This window comes from Podarcis cretensis (assembly GCF_951804945.1).
Source record: "Podarcis cretensis genome assembly, chromosome: 13".
Taxonomy (NCBI): Eukaryota; Metazoa; Chordata; class Lepidosauria; order Squamata; family Lacertidae; genus Podarcis; species Podarcis cretensis.
In genome coordinates, this window is record NC_137182.1 from 30,188,720 (window position 1) to 30,215,929 (window position 27,210).

General features: G+C 43.8%; 1 protein-coding gene across 1 annotated transcript; it reads left to right on the top strand.

Moving 5' to 3' along the window:
• Window positions 1-1,107: 1,107 nt before the first annotated feature.
• Window positions 1,108-26,368, top strand: LOC307200542 (uncharacterized protein; the record flags this gene model as incomplete). The annotated part of the gene is made up of 20 exons (XM_079949078.1): window positions 1,108-1,214; window positions 2,036-2,166; window positions 2,634-2,792; window positions 3,882-4,043; window positions 5,384-5,548; window positions 6,291-6,452; window positions 7,211-7,378; window positions 8,184-8,348; window positions 8,562-8,726; window positions 9,255-9,419; window positions 9,845-10,009; window positions 12,876-13,040; window positions 15,067-15,231; window positions 16,564-16,731; window positions 19,633-19,797; window positions 20,003-20,170; window positions 21,761-21,925; window positions 22,496-22,660; window positions 24,743-24,880; window positions 25,819-26,368. 20 exons carry the CDS (start codon window positions 1,108-1,110, stop codon window positions 25,953-25,955), a joined length of 3,150 nt encoding a protein of 1,049 aa, XP_079805204.1. The 3' UTR covers window positions 25,956-26,368.
• Between the last annotated feature and the right edge of the window lie 842 nt (window positions 26,369-27,210).

Genomic DNA, 27,210 nt, shown 5'->3' on the forward strand with positions numbered 1-27,210 from the left:
GTTCTCGAGCTGTGTCTTTAGAGGGCTATTGCTGAGGACTGCCAGAGTGATGCAGCCCCCTCAAACAGCAAATCTGGGGTTTGTCATGAGGAGGCAGCAAATTGTTAGTTATTTATTGGGTTTTAAGATGGGGAGAGGTGTTGATGGGGTTTTCTGCTACAGGTGACAAAAGAGGTTTGGAGACTGTGCCCCTTGACACAGAGGGGAGCATCATTTGCTGCTCTGCCTCCACATCATAGTAACTTGGGCTGGTTCTGCGTAAGGTGCCACCATGTCCTAATTTACTGTCTTAGAGATGAAGAACCACTAGATAGGAGAGCAGGGCCTTGAAGTCCGCCATCAACAGTTAGCCCTGGGACAGGTACTCATGCCAATCTTCCATACTATGGTGAGGTGTACTGTATTTCCATTTTAAATCCTAGTAATAATTTTCTAAATTTTAAGTTGCATGCCAATATGTAAACATGTGCAAACTTTGTCTATCTCTGTCCTTTTTGCTCTATGTTTTGGTGATACCTAAACTGGCTACCTGGGACGCGGGTGGCGCTGTGGGTTAAACCACATAGCCTAGGACTTGCCGATCAGAAGGTTGGCGGTTCGAATCCCCGCGATGGGGTGAGCTCCCGTTGCTCGGTCCCTGCTCCTGCCAACCTAGCAGTTCGAAGGCACATCAAAGTGCAAGTAGATAAATAGGTACCGCTCCAGCGGGAAGGTAAACGGCATTTCTGTGTGCTGCTCTGGTTTACCAGAAGCGGCTTAGTCATGCTGGCCACATGACCCGGAAGCTGTACGCCGGCTCCCTCAGCCAATAAAGCGAGATGAGCACTGCAACCCCAGAGTCAGTCACGACTGGACCTAGTAGTCAAGGGTCCCTTTACCTTTTTAAACTGGCTACCCTAGCTCTGTATGCACTTTTGAGCTTCTCTCCCTGCTAACTGTTTCCTAACAGGACTGTGGCGGGAAGGCGCAACATTATTCGTATGGGCTGAGCTTTCTAGATTTAATCCATGGAAAGAAATGGGGTGGCTGATGGGAATTGTATTTGCCTCTTCAGTAAAGCTTCTCCCATACATTCCCAGAGTACTTTTTTCCTTTTATACTGAGATAATGATTGGGTCACCCCAGGTCTGTGGGCCCTCAGCTAGTGTGCCTGACCTGGCTAACGTCTGGCATACTGCCAGGAAACATATCTCAAGTGATAAGTTGCAGTTCAGGTGATGTGTGGCTTAACAGGTCTGGCCCAATTATAAATGAATATGATAAAACCTGATGCTTGCTATTGGGGAGACCAGATACAGTGCCAGCCCAGAGTTCAAATGGTACCTACCCACTAGGAACACTTTAAAAAATGTTGCACCATTCAGATACCATTCAGCTAATCGTGAGGACTTGTACAGCTTCTGTTTTATTCTGTCATGATTTTGATCAATCCCATTTGCTGGATTGTCTTAACTGTAGTAATGCTGCTGAACTGTCAGAAACTGGCTTGGTGAATTGTACATTTTGAATCATTTTTAGGAAATTGTTTCACTAGTCAAAATTTATATCAAATATTGTTGCTCCTATCATTAGCTGTGCTGAGGGTTCCTGGTGGCCAAGAAGTGAAAAAAAATAAGAAAATCAATAAAAGGAATCCAGTTGAATAAATATGCACATTTTAACTAGAAGCCAATATAGTTGGGATTTCTAACACACATTTTATTTATAATACAGTTTTTCTTTTTAACATGTTTTCAGGTGTTTTTCCTTAAAAAATGTAAATGTTTTCATTGCCAATTCCATTCATTTCAATGCATCAACTGATTGCAATGCTCCCCTGATATCCAGATGAAGTTTTATGTAAATAGGGGTGTCCTTGATCTCAAGGCAGGAGGAACCCCACACTTGCAGCAGAGATGAATGTGGAGAACCCTTTTCCATACTCAAGTGAACAGGGCTACACCCTGCTACTTTTACTTGGCCATGATTCTTAGATTAGCTTATACTGACAGCCTCTCAATTTTTTACTTTTCCTTTAAGTTCCTCCATCTTGCAGCTTCCCTTTCATTTTTGATGGTAGATCCTACTCATCATGCACGAAGGATGGGGCTATTGATGAACAGTTGTGGTGTGGCACAACTCCTAACTATGACAAGGATGGCCAATGGAAGCGCTGTTCTCTCCAAGGTGGGTAGTCCATAATACTGCTAGAATTATTATTTTTTCCTGAGCAGTGACTCAAGCTTTATATGATGCCTTAATAGTGATGGGTGAACCTTGTTCATTTCAGTTTCTCATTTTTCTCAATCATTAAGTTCAGTTCTATACATTTCCACATCAGTTTGCAAATTTTCTCTCTCATGCAAGATTTGCCAGCATTTTAGTAGAAATTTCTCCCAATTTTGACTTTTATTTTTGTCTGAGAATTCCCCAATGCACACACTTCTCAAAGCATTTCCCATGAATATTTTGTATTTATGGAATTTCACAAATATATGCATATATCAGGTTTCTGCTGCCTGGCCTACTTCCCACCTTCTTGGTAAGCAGCAGTGACGTGTCGCACTGGGAAGTCAAGCGAGCAGTGCCACTTTTTCCTATGCCACTGGCACTACTGTTCTTCACATTGTGGCTTGTTCCTTCCACATTTTCAGAGTACGGTGGCAACTCTGGAGGCAAGCCCTGCATTTTCCCCTTCATCTACAAGAATCGGACATTCTACACCTGCACTGATGAGGAGAAAGGTGTATTCTGGTGTGCTACCACGAGAAACTATGACAAGGACCTTGAATGGAGCTTCTGTGCTGATATCAGTAAGAAAACTGAGGGACCATGACTGCTATTAGTACTCCAGAGGGAAATGGGAGATAAAGACTTCTGAGTCATCAGTTACAATATTAAGGGAGACCTGGGGAAAGAAAATGTTTTTTCATGATTAAGAGAAGACTCAGAGGGCAAGGTCAACGTCAGGCAGGGCCAGCTTCAGGTTTCTGGGGGCCCTGGGGCACAGGGTATCAGTGAGCCCCTTGGCTTTTCTCTCTTTCCTCCTCAAACCACACCCATCCCTCTTGACACCACCTATCTACTATGGTAAAATAAATGCCTACTAGTTATCACTGACTGCATTTTTTGCCTTCCATTACCATTCAACTCCCAACTTGCAAGGTTGTTGTTTCGCCTACAGTACTTCAAACCCATTGTTGTTATGATTCAAATGTCTTACCTTGTCTTCACTATAAGGTCCCAGGGCAAGTTACAACAATATAAAATACGAGCTTATAATCAGTTAGAACCAGTTCTTTTTTTCCTAAAAAAAACCAAAAACGTTTAGGGCTACTCTCATTTTCCTACTCATATTGAAATACTGCCCCTCAATGAGGCCAAACTTAGATTCACAAAATGTTTAGGGGTATGCGTCCCCCTGCGTCCCCCCAGAAAAAAGCTCTGGTTAGAACAATATACAATCAGAAGAATAGGTGAGTTCTAAAAAATGTGTGTGTGTGTGTGTGACGACTTGCCAAATTGTAGTTTGGGAGGAAAAGAATCCCTTATAGTGCCATGCATTCTGGGAAAAGGAAGCAGATGTGTGCAGAACAGTCTATGGCAGGGGTGGTTGACCTATGATTCTGCTGCCGTTGCTGTTGTTGGACTCCAACTCCCATCAGTCCCAGAGACCATGACTTAATGGTGAAGGGAAGATAGGAGTTGTAGTCCAGCAAAATCTAGAGGGCCATCAGTTTCCCACCCCTGCTTTATGCTCTTGAGAATAGGCTGAGCTGAGTGTTTTACCCAGGAATCCAAGTTGAACACACTATCTACTGGAGTACACTTGTATTTATGCTTCTTGTACCAACATTTCCCTAAAGGGTAGGGGGAACACGGTCTTTGTCTCCCCTCCTCAGGACTAGATGCCAATCCCAAGGGCCCGTGTGTCTTTCCTTTCACCTATAACAGTACATCCTACTTGGCATGCACAACAGATGGGATTTCTAACAAAAAGCCCTGGTGCTCCCTTACCAACAACTATGACATTGACTTGAAGTGGACTTACTGTGAGCCCTCAGGTAAGAGAAATGACTACTAACCATGATGGCTACTCTCTTCCTCTATGGGTGGAGGCAGTACTGCTTCTGAATCCCACTTGCTGGAAGCCATAGGAGGGGAAAGTGCTGTTGGACTTGGGTCTGGGTTGTGGGTTTCCCACGGGCATCTGGTTGGCCACTGGGAAAACAGGATGCTGAACCAGATGGGCCGTTGGTGTGATCCAACAGGCTTTCCTTACATTCTTTTGAAAGCTGTAAGCTTGGTAGGGAAGAGGCAGGATCCCACCAGGAACACTTTTCTGTGATCCAGCTAGAGGTGATGACAACAGTTAGGTCAGTTTCACCACAGGACTGCTCCACTCATATAGAAAGGGGAGATTTCCAAAAGGGGTGGGCAGGATCAGAGTTTCTGAACCTCACCACTCAAGCCTACCTCTTAGTTCCCTCAACCTCTTTCTGCAAGCTCCCCCCATCCGCCAGCTGAGGATAATTACAGCATCAAAGTGCAGTGGAGGAGAGAAACACTCAGGGAGAGAAGTTATGGGGAGGGCTGTGTGCTCTAAACTGTGCATCCTTTCTGTCAGTCATCCCCCCCCACCTCCCTTTCTATGTGATTGTAGGAGTCTTGTGTTGAAGTACTACTTCATACCTAATTTGGCCCTAGGAAGACTTGGCCTAGGCTAGGAATTTTTGCATGACACTGTTTTTATGGTTGAAGACATTGCTTTTGATGCTCCAGGGGCACTCTAGGAGAAAGAAAATGGCACCTAGAGAATGCCAAAAATATGGAGGGGAGGAATCTCAGCATGAAAAATGGTTCTTTTAACATTCCATCTTCGTTTCACCCCATTTTCTTGAGGAGCTAATTAAGAAGGTAGAACCCCATTTAGCTGTGTTGTAGTTTATACTGGTGTTTTTAATTTATCTTAACTGACCTATATTTTAAATAATTCTTAACACTGTTGTCATTGTGAATTTGAGATATATTCATGAAAATTCATCAGCATTTTGACCAAAATTATCTTTTAAAGCATTTTTTTTAGTTAATAGTATATTTTTTTGAAAGCAATTCCACATAATTTAATGCATGCTTGGATGCAATTTTCATTAATATATTCAGTTTGATATACACATTGGTTGGAGGACTGTATTACAAAATTCAGGAAAGTGCGAATTTTGAAATATAGATTTGTTTCAGTTCTCGTATTGTTTTGAGAAGTGCAGATTACTTATTAAAATGCAAGCAAAATTAAATTTCTCTTCCACCCCTTGGTCCAATTCAGCACAACACAGTTTCACATGTTCCTACTCTAGGTGGTCTACAAATCCTCACATTCGCCTTCTTTTATTTTAAAATCCAGGGCCAGCTCCAGCTTCAGAAAACCCATTATGTGTCTTCCCCTTCATCTACAAGGGCAAGTCCTACAGCACATGCACTAGTGAAGGCATGAGTGATGGGAAACTGTGGTGTGCAAACACCAGTAATTATGACGTTGATAAGAAATGGGTGTACTGTACTGTCACAGGTAGGAGGAAAGCAGCATATATGTTTGTGATGGGTTTGGTGGAAGGGATCCATATGGGTATGAAAGGTTCACTGGTCTCCTTTTGAAGGAAGGGCAGGGCATATATTCAATAATAATAATAATAATAATAATAATAATAATAATAATAATAAACCGAGTGAGAAGAGAATAAGCACATCACTTCTTCTGCACACAAATACACAAAAAGTTATTTTTACACATGTGTTAACTGACAATCAGCATCCAAGCACTGGGGCATATAGCCAGACAACACAGGTATTGATACTGGCAAAGGGTTTGACTTGCACAGTGGCTTCCCTATGCCCTCGTATACATTAATTACAAGGTGAATCTTTACCATCACCCTGCAGAGCCACCAGGGAAGCAAATGGGCAGAAAGGTTCTAATCTGTGCCACACAGCCTGCAGCAGACTCAAATGCCCTGGTTGTTCCCACATCCAACTCAGGAACAGTATCATGATGGCTATCAAATTCTGACCTGTTCATGACTTTGTTTGTAGCTTGCCTTTCACCTTGACAACCCTTTCCCTTTGATAATGCACACAACTCAATGTCCCAAGCTATAGGAAGGTTTCTAATAGCGCATCAAATCATAGTTTGATTCCGTGGCAGAAAATTCATGATGCACACAGTGCAATCCATGCTGGGATATGGGACTACAAGCATGCATAATGATCTTCTCTTTTGGTCTTGTGAACTTTGCCTCCCCATTCCTGCTCAGATGCAGCTGCTGAGCCCAAGGACCTTTGTGCCTTTCCTTTCATGTACAACGGCAAGCTCTATGAGTCCTGCACAACACATGGAATGTCCCAGAAGAAGCCCTGGTGCTCTCTCACAGCAGACTATAATGCGGACCTGCAATGGACATACTGCGAGCCTTCAGGTAGGAAGGATGGGAGGGGCAGGAAGAAGTTTAGTGGTGAGAGATGGGATGCCAGGTAGATTACACAATACTGAGCAAGATGGAAGCAGCTTCCTGTGAATGCTTGTAAGAAGACGGCACATCCCACAGAATCCTTTTTCCAAAAGTGCAAGCCAAACTGGATGTTTATGGCAGAGTCCCCCTGTGCTCAAACACAGAACTGCTTCAATCCTGTAGAAAGGGCACGCCCAATTTCAACAAGAAAAGTGGTGGATAGGTGAGAAATACTGAATTCTCCCAATTTCTGCCATTCACTTCCTTTTTCACATATGAGATGTGAGAGGTGGGGCTCTAATATGGCCATAATATGTGGCCATGAATGTATGGAAATCCAAACAGGCCAATTAGAATGATTTTTCTTCTTTTGTCCAACCATTCCTAGCAATACAACTACTGTCAGAGGCAGTTCATATGCCTGGGGTAACCAGTGTGTTGTGCTCACAAAAGTTAATTCTTTCTCCACCCACCCTGCCACACCCCTGAATACCAGGCCACTGTTTAAACAGGATCTTGTTGGGCTTTTGGCCTGATCCAACAGGGCTCTTCTTTATTTTCCTTATGTGAAAAGGGCTGCTTTTATATATCTTGAAATATATTGTCCTGATTCAGAGAGGGATGGAAAGTTGAGGTTGATGGTTTCTCTAGCACAAGGATATATCTGATTAACTCCAATCCCTCCCTGACAACTGTATATTTCTTTTGCATGGTAAAAAAATCAGGCCCTGATGAGGTTGCGGAAAGTCCACCTTGCATCTTCCCATTCATCTTTAAGAGACAGTTTTACTACAGCTGCACCACAGATGGGCGGAGAGATAAGAAGCCATGGTGTGCCACCACAGGCGACTATGATACAGACAAGAAGCTGAAGTTATGTCCGGAAGAGCCAGGTAAGAGAAGCTAAAGGCAGGAGGAAGAAACAAGCCAAGCAGAGGCCATATCTATTTATTTTATTTTGTAGATTCATAAGTCACATTAAAAACAACAACATGTATGAAGGGCTCCTATAGGTAGATCAGGTTGTGCTGCTGGCCATATCGCTGAGGCTCTGCCTTTTCTGGACCACCCTCTTGTCAGGGATGGAGAATCCTTTTCAGACAGAGTTCCTTGTTACTTTCTGGGCAACCTTCCAGTGGTGAATGAAACCAGAAGCAAAAGTGGGTGGAGCAATGAATGTAAACTTTCTCTATTGTAAGATAGGCTAGTTTTTGCACATGTTCATGTATCCTTCTCTATCCTCCATCCAGCCAAGTGAGAGGCATTATCAGAGATGAAGTACATATTCCAGCTTGGTAAAAATACTCAAGGGGTGTGGCTTGGGTGAAAGGGTGTGACCTGGGGAAAGTTTCAAGGGTCAGACAGAGAGGTTTGGAGGACCACATCTGGCCCACAGTCTTGCTTATGTATAGCTGCCCCATACAATTGTGTGGAGCACCTACCTGGGAACAACAACTACAACTCTTTCTAGACATCCATGTGGGTGTTGAGGGGGAAGAGCGAGCAGGAGGTATGATATTGGGGGCATGGCCTCACTTTTCATTATACCTGTAGGAGACTACATCATGTGGAGAAAACATAAAGAGGTTTTTAGTATACTAAATTGGCTGATATCATTTCCTCTCTCTGTGGCATCAGTTATGATATGGAATGCCCACATATCCTTCCATCCACCTTATTTCTAATTTTAAAACCTAGGTCCAGATGTGAAGGTAGAGAGTCCATCTTGCACCTTCCCTTTCATCTACAAGGGCAACTCCTACAGCACATGTACTACAGAGGGCATGAGTGATGGGAAACACTGGTGTGCCACCACCAGCAACTATGACACAGATGAGAAATGGATGTACTGCAATGTCACAGGTAGGAAGAGGACAGCAAAAGTTTTTGGGTTGGTTTAGGAGAAGGGTGTTCCTCTTTGTTGCTTGAGAAGCAACATTCCACATTTTCCTGGATGCTGCTTGCAGCTCTGGGTGTCTGTGGATGTTTTATATTCTCTGTCTATAATCCGACACAAACTATTTTCTTGGGTGCTCCGCAAATGTTTAAATCACTTCTTTTTATATTAACATCCAGGGCCAGATTCAAAGGCAGAGAGTCCAACGTGTGTTTTCCCCTTCATTTACAAGGGCCTATCTTACAGCACATGCACTTCAGAAGGCATGAGTGATGGGAAACTCTGGTGTGGCACCACAAGCAACTATGATGTGGATAAGAAATGGGTGTACTGCAATGTCACAGGTAGGACGAGAACAGCAAAAAGTGTTTGTGTTGGTTTAGGAGAAGGGTGTTCTCCTGCAGATGGGTGGAGTGATGGGAGACTCTGGTGTACCACCACAAGCAACTATGGAGCTGAAAGGAAATGCCCTAGAGCAACTTTTTTCTCTGCTCATGGATTTAAGAGCCTCAGCTCATCATGGATGACCATCAAACAAATAATTGTCCTGTTCCTTGCTTAGAACAGAGGTGGGTACATCTCAGATTGTATGTATTCCACTCTGGAGTGAAAACGTGTATGTTGTGTGCTGACAGAAAATCTTCCCTATAGGTAACCTAAGATGATAACTACTACTGCTTTGAGAGGTCCACAAATCCTTGCCCCAAGTGCTATTTTTCTAGAAAAAGAGGTGCTGGAACTCACACGGAAACCCCCCCTGTTTTCTTATAATGGCAATGGTACCCACCTAAGAGGTGCTGGAACTGAGTTACGGTGAGTTCCAGCTGAAAAAGCCCTGCTTACACCCATCTTCTTTTTCCTTTCAAATTCAGGGCCAGACTCAAATGGAGAGGGTCCTTCCTGTGTATTTCCATTCATTTATAATGGCAAGCCATACAGTGCATGTACCACTGATGGCATGAGTGATGGAAAATGCTGGTGTGCTACCACTAGCAACTATGATTTAGATAAGAAGTGGATGTACTGTAATGACACAGGTAAGAGGAGAAGGACATATGTAGACTGCAAATGATAATTTATGACAGTTCCCTCCATTTGCATTGAAATGAATGGAAAAGGATAATGTAAATACAACATAATCTGCGTCAATCATTATATAATTTATGTAAATTACACAATTTTGCCACAGTGAACAATAACATAATGTAGTTTTGGGTAGAAGATGAACTGAAGCAGAATGGAAACTGTGCTGCATGCAATGAATACCAGGCATGTTGGAAAATAATACCTTCTTGTGTCCCTAGTGGTACTTAAGAAGCAACATTCCACGTTTTCCTGGATGCTGCTTGTAGCTCTTGGTGTCTGTGGATGTTGTATCTTCTCTATCTGTAATCTGACACGAGATATTTTCTTGGGTGCTCCACAAATGTTTGAACCCGTTTCTTTTTATGTTAACATCCAGGGCCAGATCCAGAAGTAGAGAGTCCAACGTGTGTCTTCCCTTTCATCTACAAGGGCCAATCCTACAGCACATGCACTTCAGAAGGCATGAGTGATGGGAAACTCTGGTGTGGCACCACAAGGAACTATGATGTGGATAAGAAATGGGTGTACTGCAATGTCACAGGTAGGAAGAGAACAGCAAAAAGTATTTGTGTTGGTTTAGGACAGGCATGGCCAAACTTCGCCCTCCAGCTGTTTTGAGACTACAACTCCCATCATCCCTCGCTAACAGCACCAGTGGTCAGGGATGATGGGAACTGTAGTCCCAAAACAGCTAGAGGGGCAAGTTTGGCCATGCCTGGTCTAGGAGAAGGATGTTCCTCTATGTCTGATCATGCAAAAGCAAGGAACTGCAGAGGTTTAAGGAAGAGAGCACTCTGGAGACAAAGAAGGACAGACGTCATAGAGGTGTATAGAATTAGCCTAAAACTAATGAATGTTCTGTAATGTCACAGGAGGAGAACAACACAACATAGGAAGCTTCTACATATATTGAGTAAGACCATTTGAAATACTAGCTCAGTGTTTTCTATATCACTTGGCAGCAGCTCTTCAGGGTTTCAGGCAGGCAACCTTGCTTGCAGTTGCTCGAGGTTCATTCTGGAATCATCTGTATGCAAAGCAGTTGGCCTACCACTGAGCTATGAGCCTTTTTCCTTTCTGGAGTAGCCAGGTTCTGCTATCACTGGCTCTTGGGTGGGCTAGCCCTGGCTGTGTCACGTAGTTTTGGCAATCATTTGTGTTTTTGTGTCCTTTTGGTGATATAGTTAGGCATTATCATGTGACATTTATGTGATGTTGTAGTTTTATTAGTGCAATGTGTTGCTTTATTTTCTTTTCATTTTTGTAATTTCAAACAATGTTTTGCTTCATTGTTCATTACATGCATTATAACATTTCCATTCACTTGGAGCTTCTAGATTTAGATAGAAAAGGGACATTATAAATTTATGTCTTGCCAAATGCAAGGTGGTTCTTTTAAATGAGATCCAGAAGTAATACAAAACACAAGTGAGTGAGAAGATTAAAGATTTTATTCTAAACAGCAAGCAATATATACAGTGGCACCTTGGTTTACAAACTTAATCCATTCCGGAAGTCTGTTCTTAAACCAAAGCATTCTTAAACCAAGGCATGCTTTCCCTACTGAGGCCTCCCACTGCCCGTGCCCTTCCACCATTCGGCTTCCGTTCGGCTTCTGAGGCAAAGTTCACTAACTGGAACACCTACTTCCAGTTTTGCAGAGTTCATATCCTGAATTGTTTGTTAACAGGGCTGTTCGGAGACCGAGGTACCACTGTACATACCAAGCAAGTAACCTCAATGTGACACTTGGAAGCCCTCAAGAAGTGGCAAAGTGACTCCCCCAGGTAGCCTTAGTTTGCACGGCCCTGTGGCCATCAGTCCATGCATGAGCTTCTTAGACTCTGCTCAACACCATCTGATTAATAGATAGCTAGCCCGTTAGCCTGTGTGGCTTGCTCGACTGGCTACATGCAGATTATTCATTAGCCACCTCTCCCAATGCCTCATGTTCTCCAAACAATGTCTAACACCAAAGAAGGTGAAGGTACCCAACACTATCACTATCACAGAATATTTAGTTTAAGGTTACTGGCAAAATTTTAGGCCACAACTTTATTGAATTACAGAAATGTGAGCGGTATTGGCATAGACTATTTCGGACTCCTGCCTGCTTTGCAGGTAGTCAATAAGGGTAAAGGTAAAGGTAAAGGTACCCCTGCCCGTACGGGCCAGTCTTGACAGACTCTGGGGTTGTGCGCCCATCTCACTCAAGAGGCCGGGGGCCAGCGCTGTCCGGAGACACTTCCGGGTCACGTGGCCAGCGTGACAAAGCTGCATCTGGCGAGCCAGCGCAGCACACGGAAACGCCGTTTACCTTCCCACCAGTAAGTGGTCCCTATTTATCTACTTGCACCCGGGGGTGCTTTCGAACTGCTAGGTTGGCAGGCGCTGGGACCGAGCAGCGGGAGCGCACCCCGCCGCGGGGATTCGAACCGCCGACCTTTCGATCGGCAAGCCCTAGGCGCTGAGGCTTTTACCCACAGCGCCACCCGCGTCCCCAGTCAATAAGGGTAAACCACCCCAATAGGAAGCCATATCGGGGGAACCCGTCTATAGCTTTCCTCGGTGTTCCCAGAGGCCTGGCATGGCCCTAGCCCCTCAAGCGGACTTCGGACAGGAACCAGGCCCTGGCTTCCTTTAATGGAATACCCTTGGTCAATGGAGGGGCAGGTGATGGCTGACCTCCCCTCCCCCACAATTCAATGAGCCATTGCCATAACCGCCAAACCTTACAAAGTTGTGACGATTGCTAAGAGGTAGGAGAAAACCAAGTGGCCCATGCCAATTTGCCAAATGGAAAAATTCCTACCTGGCCCCTGTCCCAAGACAGGTGACCAACCAACCTCCAAAGCAAGGCCAGAGAACACATAATTACAGGGCGGGTGTGTGGGTGTTTGGCAGTGTGAATCAGGTGCATAGCCACGTCGCGCTGCTGCTTTTAAACTCCTAACAATCTCCCTGCTCAAAAATGATTGGCCAATAGGTCTGGGGTGATTGTGATGCCACCCTGGCATGAAAGCATTACTCCACCCATGCCAGGGTGGGGGGAGGAACCGAGCTGGGGCCCTGCCCACAGCCAAGATGATCCCACTTCTCAGCCATCAAAGAGCTAACAAGAGACAAGAAGGAAAGGCAGCCATGTTAGATCACTAACTCTTTGATACAATTTATTTTCTGGATAGATTGCCCATACAATGTGAGAACTGCATAATAAACTGCTTCTCCTCCATGTCTACCCCAGTCATCTTCAACTTCCCATCATCCCTCCCCATTGGCTAAGCTGATTGGGAAAATGAGATGGAATTAGCAAGTCTTGGAGAACAAGCAAATAGAATAATGAAGGTATGTGCGAAAGTGTTCCATTCTTTAAGAACATTTCTTCCTTCTATCTGTTCAAAAACCAGGGCCTGATGAGAGTGTGGAAAGCCCGCCTTGTGTCTTCCCATTCATCTTCAAGGGCAAGTTTTATCTCAGCTGCACTGCAGATGGGCGGAGTGATGGGAGTCTCTGGTGTGCCACCACAAGCAACTATGAAGCTGACAAGAAATGGAAGTTCTGCCAGGACTCAGGTAAGCTCAGAGAAAACAGAGGAAGTGAAGGTTAATCATTCCCATTGGTACCAGATGGTCACACTGGTGTGGGCCAAGCTACTTCCTCAGGAGCTCTGAACCCATTGGTTTCCTCTTGTTTGGTGAAATGCTAGGATTTCATTAAAATTACAGTGTTTTAAAGGAAGCAATAGCATGACAGCACACAAGCTGTTCAGTGGACGATAGTCTCACTAGATAGGCTACATATAACTTCAGAATATACCGTATTTTTCGCCCTATAAGACACACTTTTTCCCCTCCAAAAATGAAGGGGAAATGTGTGTGCATCCTATGGGGCGAATGCAGGCTTTCACTGAAGCCTGGAGAGTGAGAAGGGTCGGTGCGCACCGACCCCTCTCACTCTCCAGGCTTCAGGAAGCTACCCGTAAGCCTTCGAAGCGCGGTGGGAGTGCCCACCACGCTCTGAAGGCTTGCGGATAGCAGCCTGCAGCCCAAAGCCCGGGGAGCGCAGCGCACCCCGGGCTTCGTGCAGATATCGGGCAGCCCCACAAGCTCGGGGGACAGCAGGGAGGCGCAGCGCGCCTTCTTGCTGTTCCCCGACCTTGTTTGGAGGCTGGCGCTGAGAGAAGTGCACTTCTCCCCAGCGCCAGCCCCACAAGCTCGGGGGACAGCAGGGAGGCGGAGCACCACCATCCCGCTGTTCCCCAACCTGGTTTGGAGGCTGGCACTGGGGAGAAGTGCGCTTCTCCCCACCCCCAGCCCCACAAGCTCGGGGGACAGATATCCGTAAGCCTGGGGAGACCGGCGTGACTTCCCGCCAGGCTCCCTAGGCTTGCGGATAGCAGCCTGTTCTGGGGGCTGGGGTCGGGAGAAGCTCGGGGGGGGGGGGGAAATAATTTTTTCACCTTTATTCCCCCCGCAAAATAATTCCCCCCTTTATTCCCCCCCAAAAAACTAGGTGCGTCCTATGGGCTGGTGCGTCCTATGGGGCGAAAAATATGGTAATCTTTATCCTTGCTAGCTGGAAGAGTAGCAGCTTTTCAGTCCCAATCCTACCTGCTCTACCCTCCTCTAATTTTTTTTTTAACCCAATGTATTTTGTCAGTGACCTGATGCATTTTGATTTTCTTCCTATCTACAAATAATCCAGAGGTTACTGAATGGAGATAACACTTTATGTTTCTTACAGGAACTGGGCAGTTGTCTGGATTAGGGCATATCTGAATCCCACCCCATAAAGAGAGGAGCATAAAGAGCTTTGGGAATGCAGCACAGCACATCTGAGGATAATATGGTGGTGGGCAAGGATATATTTATAACATTTCTTACCTTCCCCTTCACCATAAGGTCGTGGGGCAGGTTGCAACAATACAATCATACAATGATAAAAACACATAAAGCAAGTTTATACAAGAATAATAACAAGAAAAGCAGCACAATATAGGTTAATTTGGGAGGAGTTGCCACCAGAGGTAAGGGTTGGGGCCTTCACAGTGGTAACACATTGGGGTAACACACTGACTATGGAATGCTTTTATAGGGAGTTTCACTGCAAGCCTACTTTAATGTCATTTCAGCCCTATCTGATTTCATTTTTTAAAAAACCTCTGTGTTTTCCCAGTCCCCTCTTATGATAGGGCCTAGAGGTACTTTTTTCTCTGCTCATGGATGTAAGAGCCTCAGCTCATCATGGATGACCATCAAACAAATCATTGTCCTGTTCCTTGCTTAGAACAGAGGCGAGTACATCTCAGATTGTATGTATTCCACTCTGGAGTGAAAGTGTGAAGGTTGTGTGCTGATAGAAAATCTTCCTCTAAGTACGGTAACCTAAGACGATAACTACTGCTCTGAGAGGTCCACAAATCCTTGACCCCAGTGCTATTTTTCTAGAAAAAGAGGTGCTGGAACTCACCAGGAAGCCCCCCTTGTTTTCTTCTAATGGAAATGGCACCCACCTGAGAGGTGCTGGAACTGAGTTACGGTGCGTTCCAGCTTAAAAAAGGCCTGCTTGCACCCATTTTCTTTTTCTTTTTAAATTCAGGGCCAGACTCAAATGGAGAGGGTCCTTCCTGTGTATTTCCATTCATTTATAATGGCAAGTCCTACAGTGCATGTACCACTGACGGCATGAGCAATGGGAAATGCTGGTGTGCTACCACCACCAACTATGATTTAGATAAGAAGTGGATGTACTGTAATGACACAGGTAAGAGGAGTAGGACATATGTAGTTTGTGTTCACTTAGGACAGGGGTGGGGAATTCTTCCATCCAAGGGGCAGCTGACCCTTCTATTTCACACTTGATAAATTCTCCATGGATTTTTGAACATTGAGAGAAATTATAGGAGTGGGGGGAGGCATTCAGAACATATTGTACAGACACTGTTGCAGTTATATTGGCTGTCTATTTGTTTTGGGAATTATTATTTTTTAATTGTGGCATTGATCTTTAAAGCCCCTAAATAATTTCGACCTGATTATTTGAAGGACCACCAGTGCTTATAGGAACCTACCCATTTCTTAAGATAAGCCTCAAGGAGCTTGCTCAAAGGCTCGCTGTCAAGGCCCATTAGGCTGGTAGGCACTAGAAACAGGGGCTTAATCATTGATGACCCCGTAATTTCTTTTAACTGTTCTGAAGGGGATACTTACTGCCCCATCTTTGTTAACTTTCAAACGGATCTTTAAACCTTTTCATTTCTATCTGAATTACACTAACGCCCTTAAACAGATATTGAACTGTTCTGTTTTGTAATTTGCATTGTATTGTATGGATTTTAAAAATAATTCATATATGGTACACGCAGTGGGGTGTTGCTTTCCTGGCTATGGCAGTGCTGTCGCTTGCTGGAAGTGGGGTGGGGTGGAGCAGCATGGTAGCAAGGTTTGGCAAGGGTCAGGAGTGTCAGCTTGGCCCTGCAACTGTGGGTACCTGAGGCCATGGGTGCCATGCAGCTTGCATGGCCCTTTCACTGAAATTTGTGGGTGTCTGGCCCCTTCATGGGTAATTTTGTGGGTGCTTGGGCACCCAGGGCCCCAGGGAGTTGGCACCTATGGCAAGGGTAGTGGACCCTACTCTATGTGTGTCTGCATTGGCTTCTGCTAACCCAATGCTTTCTACACCCTCACTGCTGCGCTGCCCTAGCTCACCCTGGTTCTGGCAAGTGGACAGGAGCAGTACCCCACCAGACAGACACCATCACTTTCTGTCCTTCATTTGAGCTTTAAAATACAGTGGTACCTCGGGTTAAGTACTTAATTCGTTCCAGAGGTCTGTTCTTAACCTGAAGCACCACTTTAGCTAATGGGGCCTCCTGCTGCTGCTGCACCGCTGGAGCACGATTTCTGTTCTCATCCTGAAGCAAAATTCTTAACCTGAGGTACTATTTCTGGGTTAGCGGAGTGTGCAACCTGAAGCGGATGTAACCCGAGGTACCACTGTCTATAGGACTTGTATCTCAGAACAAGAAAATAAGTTAAGACGTCTAAGAGAACATTTCTAACTTTAAGAACACATCATCTATTTGTTTAATGACAGGACCTGACAAGAGTGTGGAAAGTCCACCTTGCACCTTTCCATTCATCTTTGAGGGCAAATTGTACGGCCACTGCACTGCAAGTGGGCGGAATGATGGGAGGTTGTGGTGTTCCACCACCAGCAACTATGATGTCGACAAGAAATGGAAGTTCTGTGAGGAGGACTCAGGTAAGGGCCTGAGGAAGTAAAAAACTTGAAGAAAACAGAGACAAACCTCCAGCAGTGAGATTCAGAGGGGCACAGAATGACTGCAGATTAGTGATTGCCATTGCACCCACCCTTTAGGCTTAGCTAGTTATGACCTTGCTATGGACTCCGGTTGGTCGCCGCAAGGGGCCTGGTAGGAATTTTTCCAATTTGGCGCACTTCTAGCCTTTTGGTTTTTTCGCCTACCTTGTAGCAAACGTCACAACTTCCGCGGTATTGGTGGTTAGGCATTGGCAGGGGGTTAATTGTTATGCAAATGAAGGGGGGAAGGAAGCGCTATCACCTTCCCCCAATGAAAAGGGTAGTCCGGTAGAGGACTCCGGGGGGCGTTGCCTTGTCCAAAACCTAGGGAGGTAAGGGCCTCCGGCACGCCCCCGAGCGGTGACACCTGTGGGATCCTAGTTGGCGTACTTCAACAGGACTCCCTCGGCTTGTGGATAACCCTCCCCGGTCTCCATGCTGGGTAGTCGATAGGAGCTAATGCCTAAGGCCAATACCTTTCAATTCTGTAATCAATAAAGTTGTGGCCTTTTTATGCCCATTAACCTTAAATAATGTGTCCAGTGTCTTCATTTCACATGGGGGAGGGGACTTGCCACACAAATTGTTATGTTTGTATGTCATCAAAATGGGCTCCAGGTCTTCCACTCTGATCCCACTGCATTCCTCTAATGAGTTCCTGTCACCAGGTGCCAAAGCAGTAAAGGGAGTAAGGGAAGGAGATAAATATTTGGGCAGCACCTAGGGATGTTAGAGAATTTCAGTAAAAATGGAAATGGGAGTGGAAATCACCAATGTTCTTTTATTCATCCCATGAAAAAATATCCAGTGAAAAAAATCAGTATTTGGTATTGTTTCTGCTTTGAGACCGCAAATGATACTTTATGATAGTTTCTTTTTTTAAAAAATAATATTTATTAAAGTTTCAAACATTACAGAAAGAAAAAGTAAAAATATCACATTAAACAAAAACAAAACAACACATCGCAATATATAAAAAACAACAACAGAGAAATAAAACCCATTAAACAAAAACAAAAACACAAAGAAAAATACATCAGATCTCCTCATCACTAATCTTTCATTAGCTTATTTCCTTGACCTCCTCACACCTCCCTTTTTTGTATTCTAGGTAAATTATCCATTTCAGCAAATCCTTTTCCTCTTTTAAAATTTTTGTCCTGTAAATTGTCTTAATATAATATAACTTTACTTTTCCTCCTTTCACCAATTAACAGTTATTCCCAAAACCTTTATATCATTCCTGCTAAAAACATATAATATTATTCCAACATCCTTCTAACAAATATTAATTTTACAGTGTGTCTGTAAATAGTCTTTGAATTTCTTCCAATCTTCCTCCACTGACTCTTCTCCCTGGTCTTGGATTCTGCCAGTCATTTCCGCCAGTTCCATATAGTCCATCACCTTCATCTGCCATTCTTCCCGGGTGGGTAAATCTCGTGTCTTCCAATAATTTGCAATAAGTATTCTTGCTGCTGTTGAAGCATACATAAAGTTCTGTCCTTCTTTGGCACCAATTGGCCGACCATGCCCAGGAGAAAGGCCTCTGGTTTCTTCAGAAAGGTACAGTGGTGCCTCGCAAGACGAAAAGAATCCGTTCCGCGAGTCTCTTCGTCTTGCTGTTTTTTCGTCTTGCGAAGCAACCCTATTAGGGGCTTAGCGGCTTAGCGCTATTAGCGGCTTAGCGGCTTAGAAAAAGGGGGGGAAAGCGAAAGAAATCGCAAGACGTTTTCGTCTTGTGAAGCAAGCCCATAGGGAAATTCGTCTTGCGAAGCGCCTCGAAAAACGGAAAGCCCTTTCGTCTAGCGGGTTTTTCATCTTGCGAGGCATTCGTCTTGCGGGGCACCACTGTATATTTAAATACCTTTTTCATTTCATTATAGATCATCTCTCAGAAGGTCTTAATCCTTGGGCACGTCCACCAAAGGTGAAAGAATGTACCTTCGGTCTCTTTACACTTCCAACATTTATTATCGGGCAGATGATAGATTTTTGCGAGCTTGACTGGTGTCATGTACCACCTGTATATCATTTTCATTATATTCTCTCTTAAGGCATTACATGCCATGAATTTCATACCTGTGGTCCATAACTGTTCCCAGTCAGCCATCATAATATTATGTCCAATGTCTTGTGCCCATTTAATCATAACAGATTTCACCGTTTCATCCTGAGTATTCCATTTCAACAGCAAGTTATACATTCTTGACAAGTTCTTAATTTTAGGATCTAGCAGTTCTATTTCCAATTTTGATTTTTCCACCTGGAAGCCAATTTTTTTGTCCAAATTATATGCCTCCATTATCTGGTAATAGTGAAGCCAATCTCGCACTCTATTTTTTAATTTTTCAAAACTGCAATTTTAGTCTGTCTCCATCTTGTTCCAAAATTTCCCAATATTTCGGCCAATTGGCCTCCATATTGAGCTTTTTCTGAGCCTTCGCTTGATACTTTATGATAGTTTCCTCTATTTGCATTGAAATGAATGGAGTGGGATAACGTAATGACAACATAATCAGCGTCATTAATTATAAAACTTACGTAAATTACACAATTTTGCCACAGTGAACAATAACATAATGTAGTTTTGGGTGGAAGATGAACTGAAGCAGAATGGAAACAGTGCTGCATGCAATGAATACAGGGCAGGTTGGAAAATAATACCTTCTTACATCCCTAGTGGTACATCAGAAGCAGCATTTCATTTTTTCCTGGATACTGCTTGCAGCTCTGGGTGTCTGTGCATGTTGTATCTTCTCTATCTGTAATCTGACATGAGATATTTTCTTGGGTGCTCCACAAATGTTTGAACCCGTTTCTTTTTATGTTAACATCCAGGGCCAGATCCAGAGGTAGAGAGTCCAACTTGTGTCTTCCCTTTCATCTACATGGGCCAATCCTACAGCACATGCACTTCAGAAGGCATGAGTGATGGGAAACTCTGGTGTGGCACCACGAGCAACTATGATGTGGATAAGAAATGGGTGTACTGCAATGTCACAGGTAGGAAGAGAACAGCAAAAAGTATTTGTGTTGGTTTAGGAGAAGGGTGTTCCTCTTTGTCAGATCAAGAAAAAGCAAGCAGCATGGAGGATTAAAGAGGAGAGTACTCTGCAGACAAAGAAGGACAGACATCATAGAAGTGTATATAATTAGCCTAAAAGTACAACATTCTTCTCCCCCACCCTGCACTTCCTTCTTGAAACAGGACCAGATATAAGCAAGGAAGCTCCCAAATGTGCCTTTCCATTCATCTTTGAGGGCAAGTTGTATATGAATTGCACTGCAAGTGGGCGGAATGATGGGAAGCTGTGGTGTTCCACCACCAGCAACTATGATGTTGACAAGAAATGGATGTTCTGTGAGGAGGACTCAGGTAAGGGCCTGAGGAAGTCTAAAGCTAGGAAAAGAAAATAGAGACCAGCTTCCAGCAGGGAGATTCAGAGGGGCACAGAATGAATGCAGATTAGTGATTTCCATTTCACATGTTCACGTATCCTTTTCTATCCTTTAGATAGTCAAGTGAGAGGCATTATCAGAGTTCAAGTACACATTCTAGCTTGGTAAAAATACTCAAGGAGTATGGCTTGGGTGAAAGAAGGTGTGACCTGGGGAAAGTTTCAAGGATCAGACAGGGAGGTTTGAAGAACCACATCTGGTCCACAGTCTTGCTTATGTATAGCTGCCCCATACAATTTGTGTGGAGCAGCTACTTGGGAACAACAACTACAACTCTTTCTAGACATACATATTTAACATGTGGGTGTTGAGGGGGAAGAACGAGCAAGAGATATGATATTGGGGGCATGGCCTCACTTTACATTATACCTGTAGGAAACTACATCATGTGGAGAAAACATGAAGAGGGCTTTAGTTTACAAAAAATCAAAAACACAAAAACTGAACTGCATTGATCTGATACAAAAAATGAGTGACTCCAATGTTAAAAGACAGCCATATATGTGTGTCTAGTTGTTCCCTCAGCATGTCATATTTATTCAGAGACCTCAACTTCTGACTTGTGGGGATTCTCTATCTACTAAAGCACTTCTAATACTTGCTTAGTTATTTTGCATATTTCTCGTATGGCTCTTGTCCAGAATAGTTGGATTTGGGGGCATTCCTACCACACGTGGAGGTATGTGCCTGTGGAGGTGCATCTTCTCCAGCATTGTGGTGAGGTTCCTGGGTGTATTTGTGCTAGTTTCCTTGGTGTTTGGTACCACCTGTAAGCGAGTTTCAGAGTGAGTTTTTTCCTTTTCGTTGATATGGATTACAAGGGAGGTTTAAACCACATTCTGGTCCACTGAGTGGGGTTAATATCATAACGTATGTCGTCCTCCCATTGTTTTTTGATTACGTCTAGGGGGATTGTGGGATTTTGGAGTAGTATTTTGTATATTGCGGATACTATCCATTTGCCATGTCCCTTTGTTGTTAGGAGGAGGTTTTCGAAGGTCGTCAGAGGCCTAGTTTGCTGACATAATAGCCCACACATACATTAAGTAAAATAGAAACATTGCCACCCGACTCTACCCCCACTCACCCTGGCCCCCTCCCCCTCCTCCCCCTTTTTCTTCCTAATGTAACACTAATGTCTCAACAAATGAAACTGATCTGTAGAAAATGTAACTTGAAAAAGAGACATTGCACATACTTTTGTAAACCAAGAAGTCTTTAATAAAAAATATGTTAAAAATAAAATATCTCGTAAAGCACTGTTATCTAGCAAAAAATAGTCATGGGAGAATTAAATATAAATAAATATAATTAAATTAAATTAAATTAAATATTAGGGGACCAAAATAGTTTTTGGGGCCCTAATATGCAGCAAAATTTAGTTTCTTGGGTGTTGTGTATGGGCATATGGATTGGCTGATATCATATCATCTCTCTGTGGCATCAGTTATGATATGGATTGCCCACATATCTCTCCATCTACCTTATTTCTAATTTTAAAACCTAGGACCAGATCTGAAGGTAGAGAGTCCATCTTGCACCTTCCCTTTCATCTACAAGGGCAACTCCTACAGCACATGTACTACAGAGGGCATGAGTGATGGCAAACACTGGTGCGCCACCACCAGCAACTATGACACGGATGAGAAATGGATGTACTGCAATGTCACAGGTAGGAAGAGGACAGCAAAAGTGTGTGGGTTGGTTTAGGAGAAGGGTGTTCCTCTTTGTCTGATCATGCAAAAGCACGGAACTGTGGAGGATTATGGAGGAGAGTACTCTGCAGACAAAGGAAGACAGCAGGGCTGTCTTTAGCATATGTGCTGCCAGGATGCAAAGATCCACCCAGCACCCCCAAATTTAGTTTAGGGGGAGTGAACTCAAAATTCACCTGTAACAACAATGCAGTGGAAAAAACTGCTTTTGTTTCCTGACTCATCGGGAATATTTGACGCTATGGAGTAACAGAGCGATGGTGGAAGCGGGCGGGGACTTACACTCTGTTTCTTTTCACTGCTGCTGATCTCAAGGGACTGGTTGGCACCCCCCAGAATTCAGCGCCTGGGTGCCCCGCACCCCTTGCACCCTCAGGTAAAGTTGGCCCTGGAGGACAGGCATCATAAACGTGTATATAATTAGCTGAAAATTAGCCTCTCCCCACCCTTCCTCCTTGAAACAGGACCAGATATAAGCCCTTCCTCCTTGAAAATTAGCCTCTCCCCACCCTTCCTCCTTGAAACAGGACCAGATATAAGCAAGGAACCTCCCAAATGCATCTTTCCATTCATATTTGATGGCAAGAATTACAGCAGCTGCACAGAAGATGGACGGACTGATGGGAAGCTGTGGTGTGCCACCACTGCCAACTATGATGCAGATAAGAAATCAATGTTTTGCACCATCACAGGTAAGAGACAGGCAGAGGAGAAAAGTGGAGAGACATACCTTTTCTCTGAGGCTCATTCTTTACTGCAATTAAAATGGAAATTCATGTCCCCTTTTCTCTTGGGATGCAATTGCTGATGAATCATCAAAGTCTACAGCTTTCCAAAGGAGAGCATCAACATTTATCTGTTAGCAGATAAGCTCATTAATGATACTTGATCTGCTTATATCACATCTAGATGAGGGACATAATCCCAATGTATCTGGTGACCACACTCATCTTTGATCACATTATTTTCATATTTTGACTATGAGGTTTTCATTGTTTGTGTGTGCTGGAGGTTTAAATGTGTGATAGGGCAATATAAGTGCCAACTCTACCCCATCATCCATTTTCTTCACCAAAGGTGCATGTGCAAAAATCACTTTGTGGTGACCTTACTGCAACAAAATATAACGAGCAAACTGGGCCGCATACATTTATACATGTGGCAAATTGCTCACCACTATATCTTCCGTTTATACAAGAAGAATATTCCTTGTTCTACCTTGTATCCATAATTATGAATGTCCCTCTAAAGTAGAACATCTGCTGCAAATACTCCCCCCTTCTGTGTTAAGGAAGGGTTGGGATTAGCGAGTGCTTCCTCATTTGGCTTGCTCAGTACCTTATTATGACACTGTCATTAAAAAAACCATTTATGTCCATGTAATACTGAAGAACGACTACTCTGTATAGGGCAGCAAAGCCTGTGAAAGTAAAATACATGCATGAGAAAGAAGAAATTTTGTGGCTGTGAAGAAAGGCAGGGTGGCAGGAATCTAGCTATTTCCTCCTATGACAGTGTTCTTCGACTTTGGGTCCCAATATGTTGTTAGGAGAGGGACGCGGGTGGCGCTGTGGGTTAAAGCCTCAGTGCCTAGGACTTGCTGATCATCAGGTCGGTGGTTCGAATCCCCGCGGTGGGGTGTGCTCCCGTTGCTCGGTCCCAGCGCCTGCCAACCTAGCAGTTCGAAAGCACCCCCAGGTGCAAGTAGATAAATAGGGACCGCTTACTAGCGGGAAGGTAAACGGCGTTTCCGTGTGCTGCGCTGGCTCGCCAGATGCAGCTTGTCACACTGGCCACGTGACCCGGAAGTGTCTGCAGACAGTGCTGGCTCCCGGCCTATAGAGTAGGGATGAGCGCACAACCCTAGAGTCTGGCAAGACTGGCCCATACGGGCAGAGGTACCTTTACCTTTTTATGTTGTTAGGACTACAATACCCATCATCCAGAGCCAGCTTGGCCAAATATTCATGGATAAAGGGAGTTGTAGTCCAACAACATCTGGAGAGCCACTATTAAAGGCATCAACAAAGAGGGAGTTTTAGTTCAAGGTTAAGCCTTTTAAAAGGCAAGCATTAACAGGAACACAACCAGTTATTCTAAGGATCACTGAAGAAGAAAACAGTGATATTTGCCATGTGAATGCCATTGTTCTCTTGATTTTTGCTGCCATCTGTTGGTGACTTAATATTGCTTCTGGTTTAAAATTAGTTTAATTGTTATGGTGTCACCAAGGAATGACAGGAGCTCTAGTTTCTAAGAGGCACCAGACACTTTCCACAATGGCTGTGATTCCAGAACCCCAAAAAGGACCAACCTGGAATTTCTGCAGTTAGGAAAGTAATGGGGAAATGCAGTGAAAAGTGTGAATCAGGATGAATGCTCATTGTTGTATAACCTTTCCACAAACAAATAATAAAGCCCAGCTCTAAGTTAGCCTTTGCATAAACTTCATAGAAGCAAATCAAGATGAACGCTTGTCTAACCTCTCTGTGAACAAATTGGAATGAATCTTCAATAAAGACCAGCCATAGTCTAATGTCTGTGTAAGCTTTCTTTAATCAAATCTGGATAAATGATCAGGAAACAGGTCACCTGGAAACAACCTAAGAGAGGGAATTCTGCAAGGAATTAAGAAAACTCAATATAACATGTTCCCATAATTGCAGTTCCCAGGATTCCTGGAGGGCATGGTGCTTGTTTAAAGTAATTTGCAGTCTTAGATGCAGTTGTGGTCTTACTACAACTCTCTTCCCCACCCCTTCTTTTCTATTCAGAAACAGGCTGTGTCTTCCCTTTTATCTATAAGGGGAAACCTTATGAAAGCTGCACCACCCTGGATAAACATGAAGGAAAAGCTTGGTGTGCCACCACTCCAGACTACCAAACTGGCTTGAAATGGAGATTTTGCAACCGTGAGCAGATTGGGAGGGCAAATAAAAGGCCAAGGGTGGGGTGGGGGTTATTTATGTTTCTATTTGTAGGTCAGACTAAAGACCAGGTCGAAGTGTGGGTGCATGGAGCCTATGAGTTGAGACCATACAAAATCTTTACTGCTTTACTTGGCATGGAAGTTAAGGCATTTGTCATGCCTTACAATTTCCTGGTGGTTTTGGAGCACAAGACTGTGCCTTAACTTTCATCTGAAACACAAGGGGTTTTTAAATCACTGAATAATGTTATCATAGGTAGAAATTATGGGAAATGGTAGACTAAAAGTGTGAAACTTAAGTAGGGATGACAAAAATATACTAGTGAAAATAAAATAACCAATCTGTTATCTTAAGAGAAAGATACACTTTTCAAAATTGTGTATACAGTTGTACCTTGGAAGCCAAACACCTTGGCACTCGTACATTTTGTCTCCCGAATGCCACAAACCTGGAAGTGAGTGTTCCGGTTTGCGAACATTCTTTGGAAGCCGAATGTCCGGCACGGCTTCAGAATCAATGGCTTGATTTTCAATGGCATGCCTTGGTTTCCAAACAAGGTAGAACTGTACAGTGGTATCTCGGGTTACATACACTTCAGGTTACATACGCTTCAGGTTACAGACTCCGCTAACCCAGAAATAGTGCTTCAGGTTAAGAACTTTGCTTCAGGATGAGAACAGAAATCGTGCTCCGGCGGTGTGGCAGCAGCAGGAGGCCCCATTAGCTAAAGTGGTGCTTCAGGTTAAGAACAGTTTCAGGTTAAGTACGGACCTCCGGAATGAATTAAGTACTTAACCCGAGGTACCACTATATTAGGAGAAATTTGCACTTAAACAGTGAGAGTAACCAAAATTGATAGACTTGCCCATCTCTCAGGTTAACCTCTTCAATCCGCTTTTTCTTTCTTTCTTTCCATTCAGAATTGGACTGCGTCTTCCCCTTCATCTTTCGTGGCAAGTCATACGACAGCTGCACCAAAGCAGGACGCTCAGATAAAAGGAGTTGGTGTTCCCTCACTAGCAATGCTGACACTGACAACAGATGGATTCTGTGCTGATTCAAGGAGAGGAAGTTCAGGTGGGGATGGATCACAGTGGAACTGAGGGATGCTTCCAGACAAGCAGAGATGAAGAAATTGGTAGTAAAGTCTAGTAGCAGACATGTCATGTGGGGTTGCTGGTTCATGTGTTTTGTCTCATATGCAGGACAAGGCAAACAGATTTTATCTTAACCCACATGCTGAGACTCTTCCTATATATTTAGCTCTCTTTTCAGTTTGTGTCCAAAGGAGCTGACTAACCAACTACCTGGTCTTGCTGAGATGTTTGTAGTTTCAGTTTGGATGTTCCTGACTCTGAACGATGAGGAGGTCAACGAAAGAGAAGACCAACAAATGAACCAAGTCCAGCTGTCTTTTTCCTACTTTGATGAGTTTTGTAGCTGGGAATAAAAAATCTCTCAGACTTCCAATCTGTATGCCTTCTCCTTCTACCCCCCCCCCCACTTTGATCTTTCTGAAAATCTTCCTGTCCAGGGTGTTTCTTAGCAGCTGTGGTGTGCAACAACTCTAGTGAAGAAGAAAGCAGGCTTGAAGCTTGCATATTCTACTAAAAATTAGTGATCCACCAACTGGAGTCAGATGCAAAAGTCATACACTTACTTAGAATTAAAGAGCATGGTGCTTCTGAGCTACTGCTCAGAACTGAGCTGGGCTCAGTCTTTTCACTCAAAATCTGCTTTCCCAGCATTCTTCATTTCAACAGTCGAAGGAGCAAGGTGAGGAGCCATTTCATTGTCCCTATTGTTAAAACAACTCTGAGAGCCACATATCCTTGCTGATCTACTGCATATCAGCCAGACACCTGTCATTAGATCTGCTCATCCTGACCCACCCATCATTGCTGCCTTGCACTTACCCTGTATAAAGCAGAGACAAAGGATTGAGTTCTCACATGCATGCTCCTTACTTAAGGACCACCACAATCAGTTATGGACTTTAGATTCATAATTCTGATAAAGGAGTTGGCATGGGAATCTATTGTTGTTTGGTATTAAACCATTGCTGGCTTAGAGATGAACTACTTCTGAATACTGGACTGGAAATAGTTGGCTAGAATATCCTTTTCAATGTGGCACCTATTACACGTGCATTTGCTCAGTGCAAAGGAACAGCTGACACTCTCCTTTGTTCTCAGCAGTGATTGCTAGGAAGGAACAGAAGTAGCTTTCTAAGTTGATGATGTGAAGCACACTTAAGATAGAAACACTTGAGGAATTCAGCTTATTTGAATTCCTATGCAAAATTACCTTTA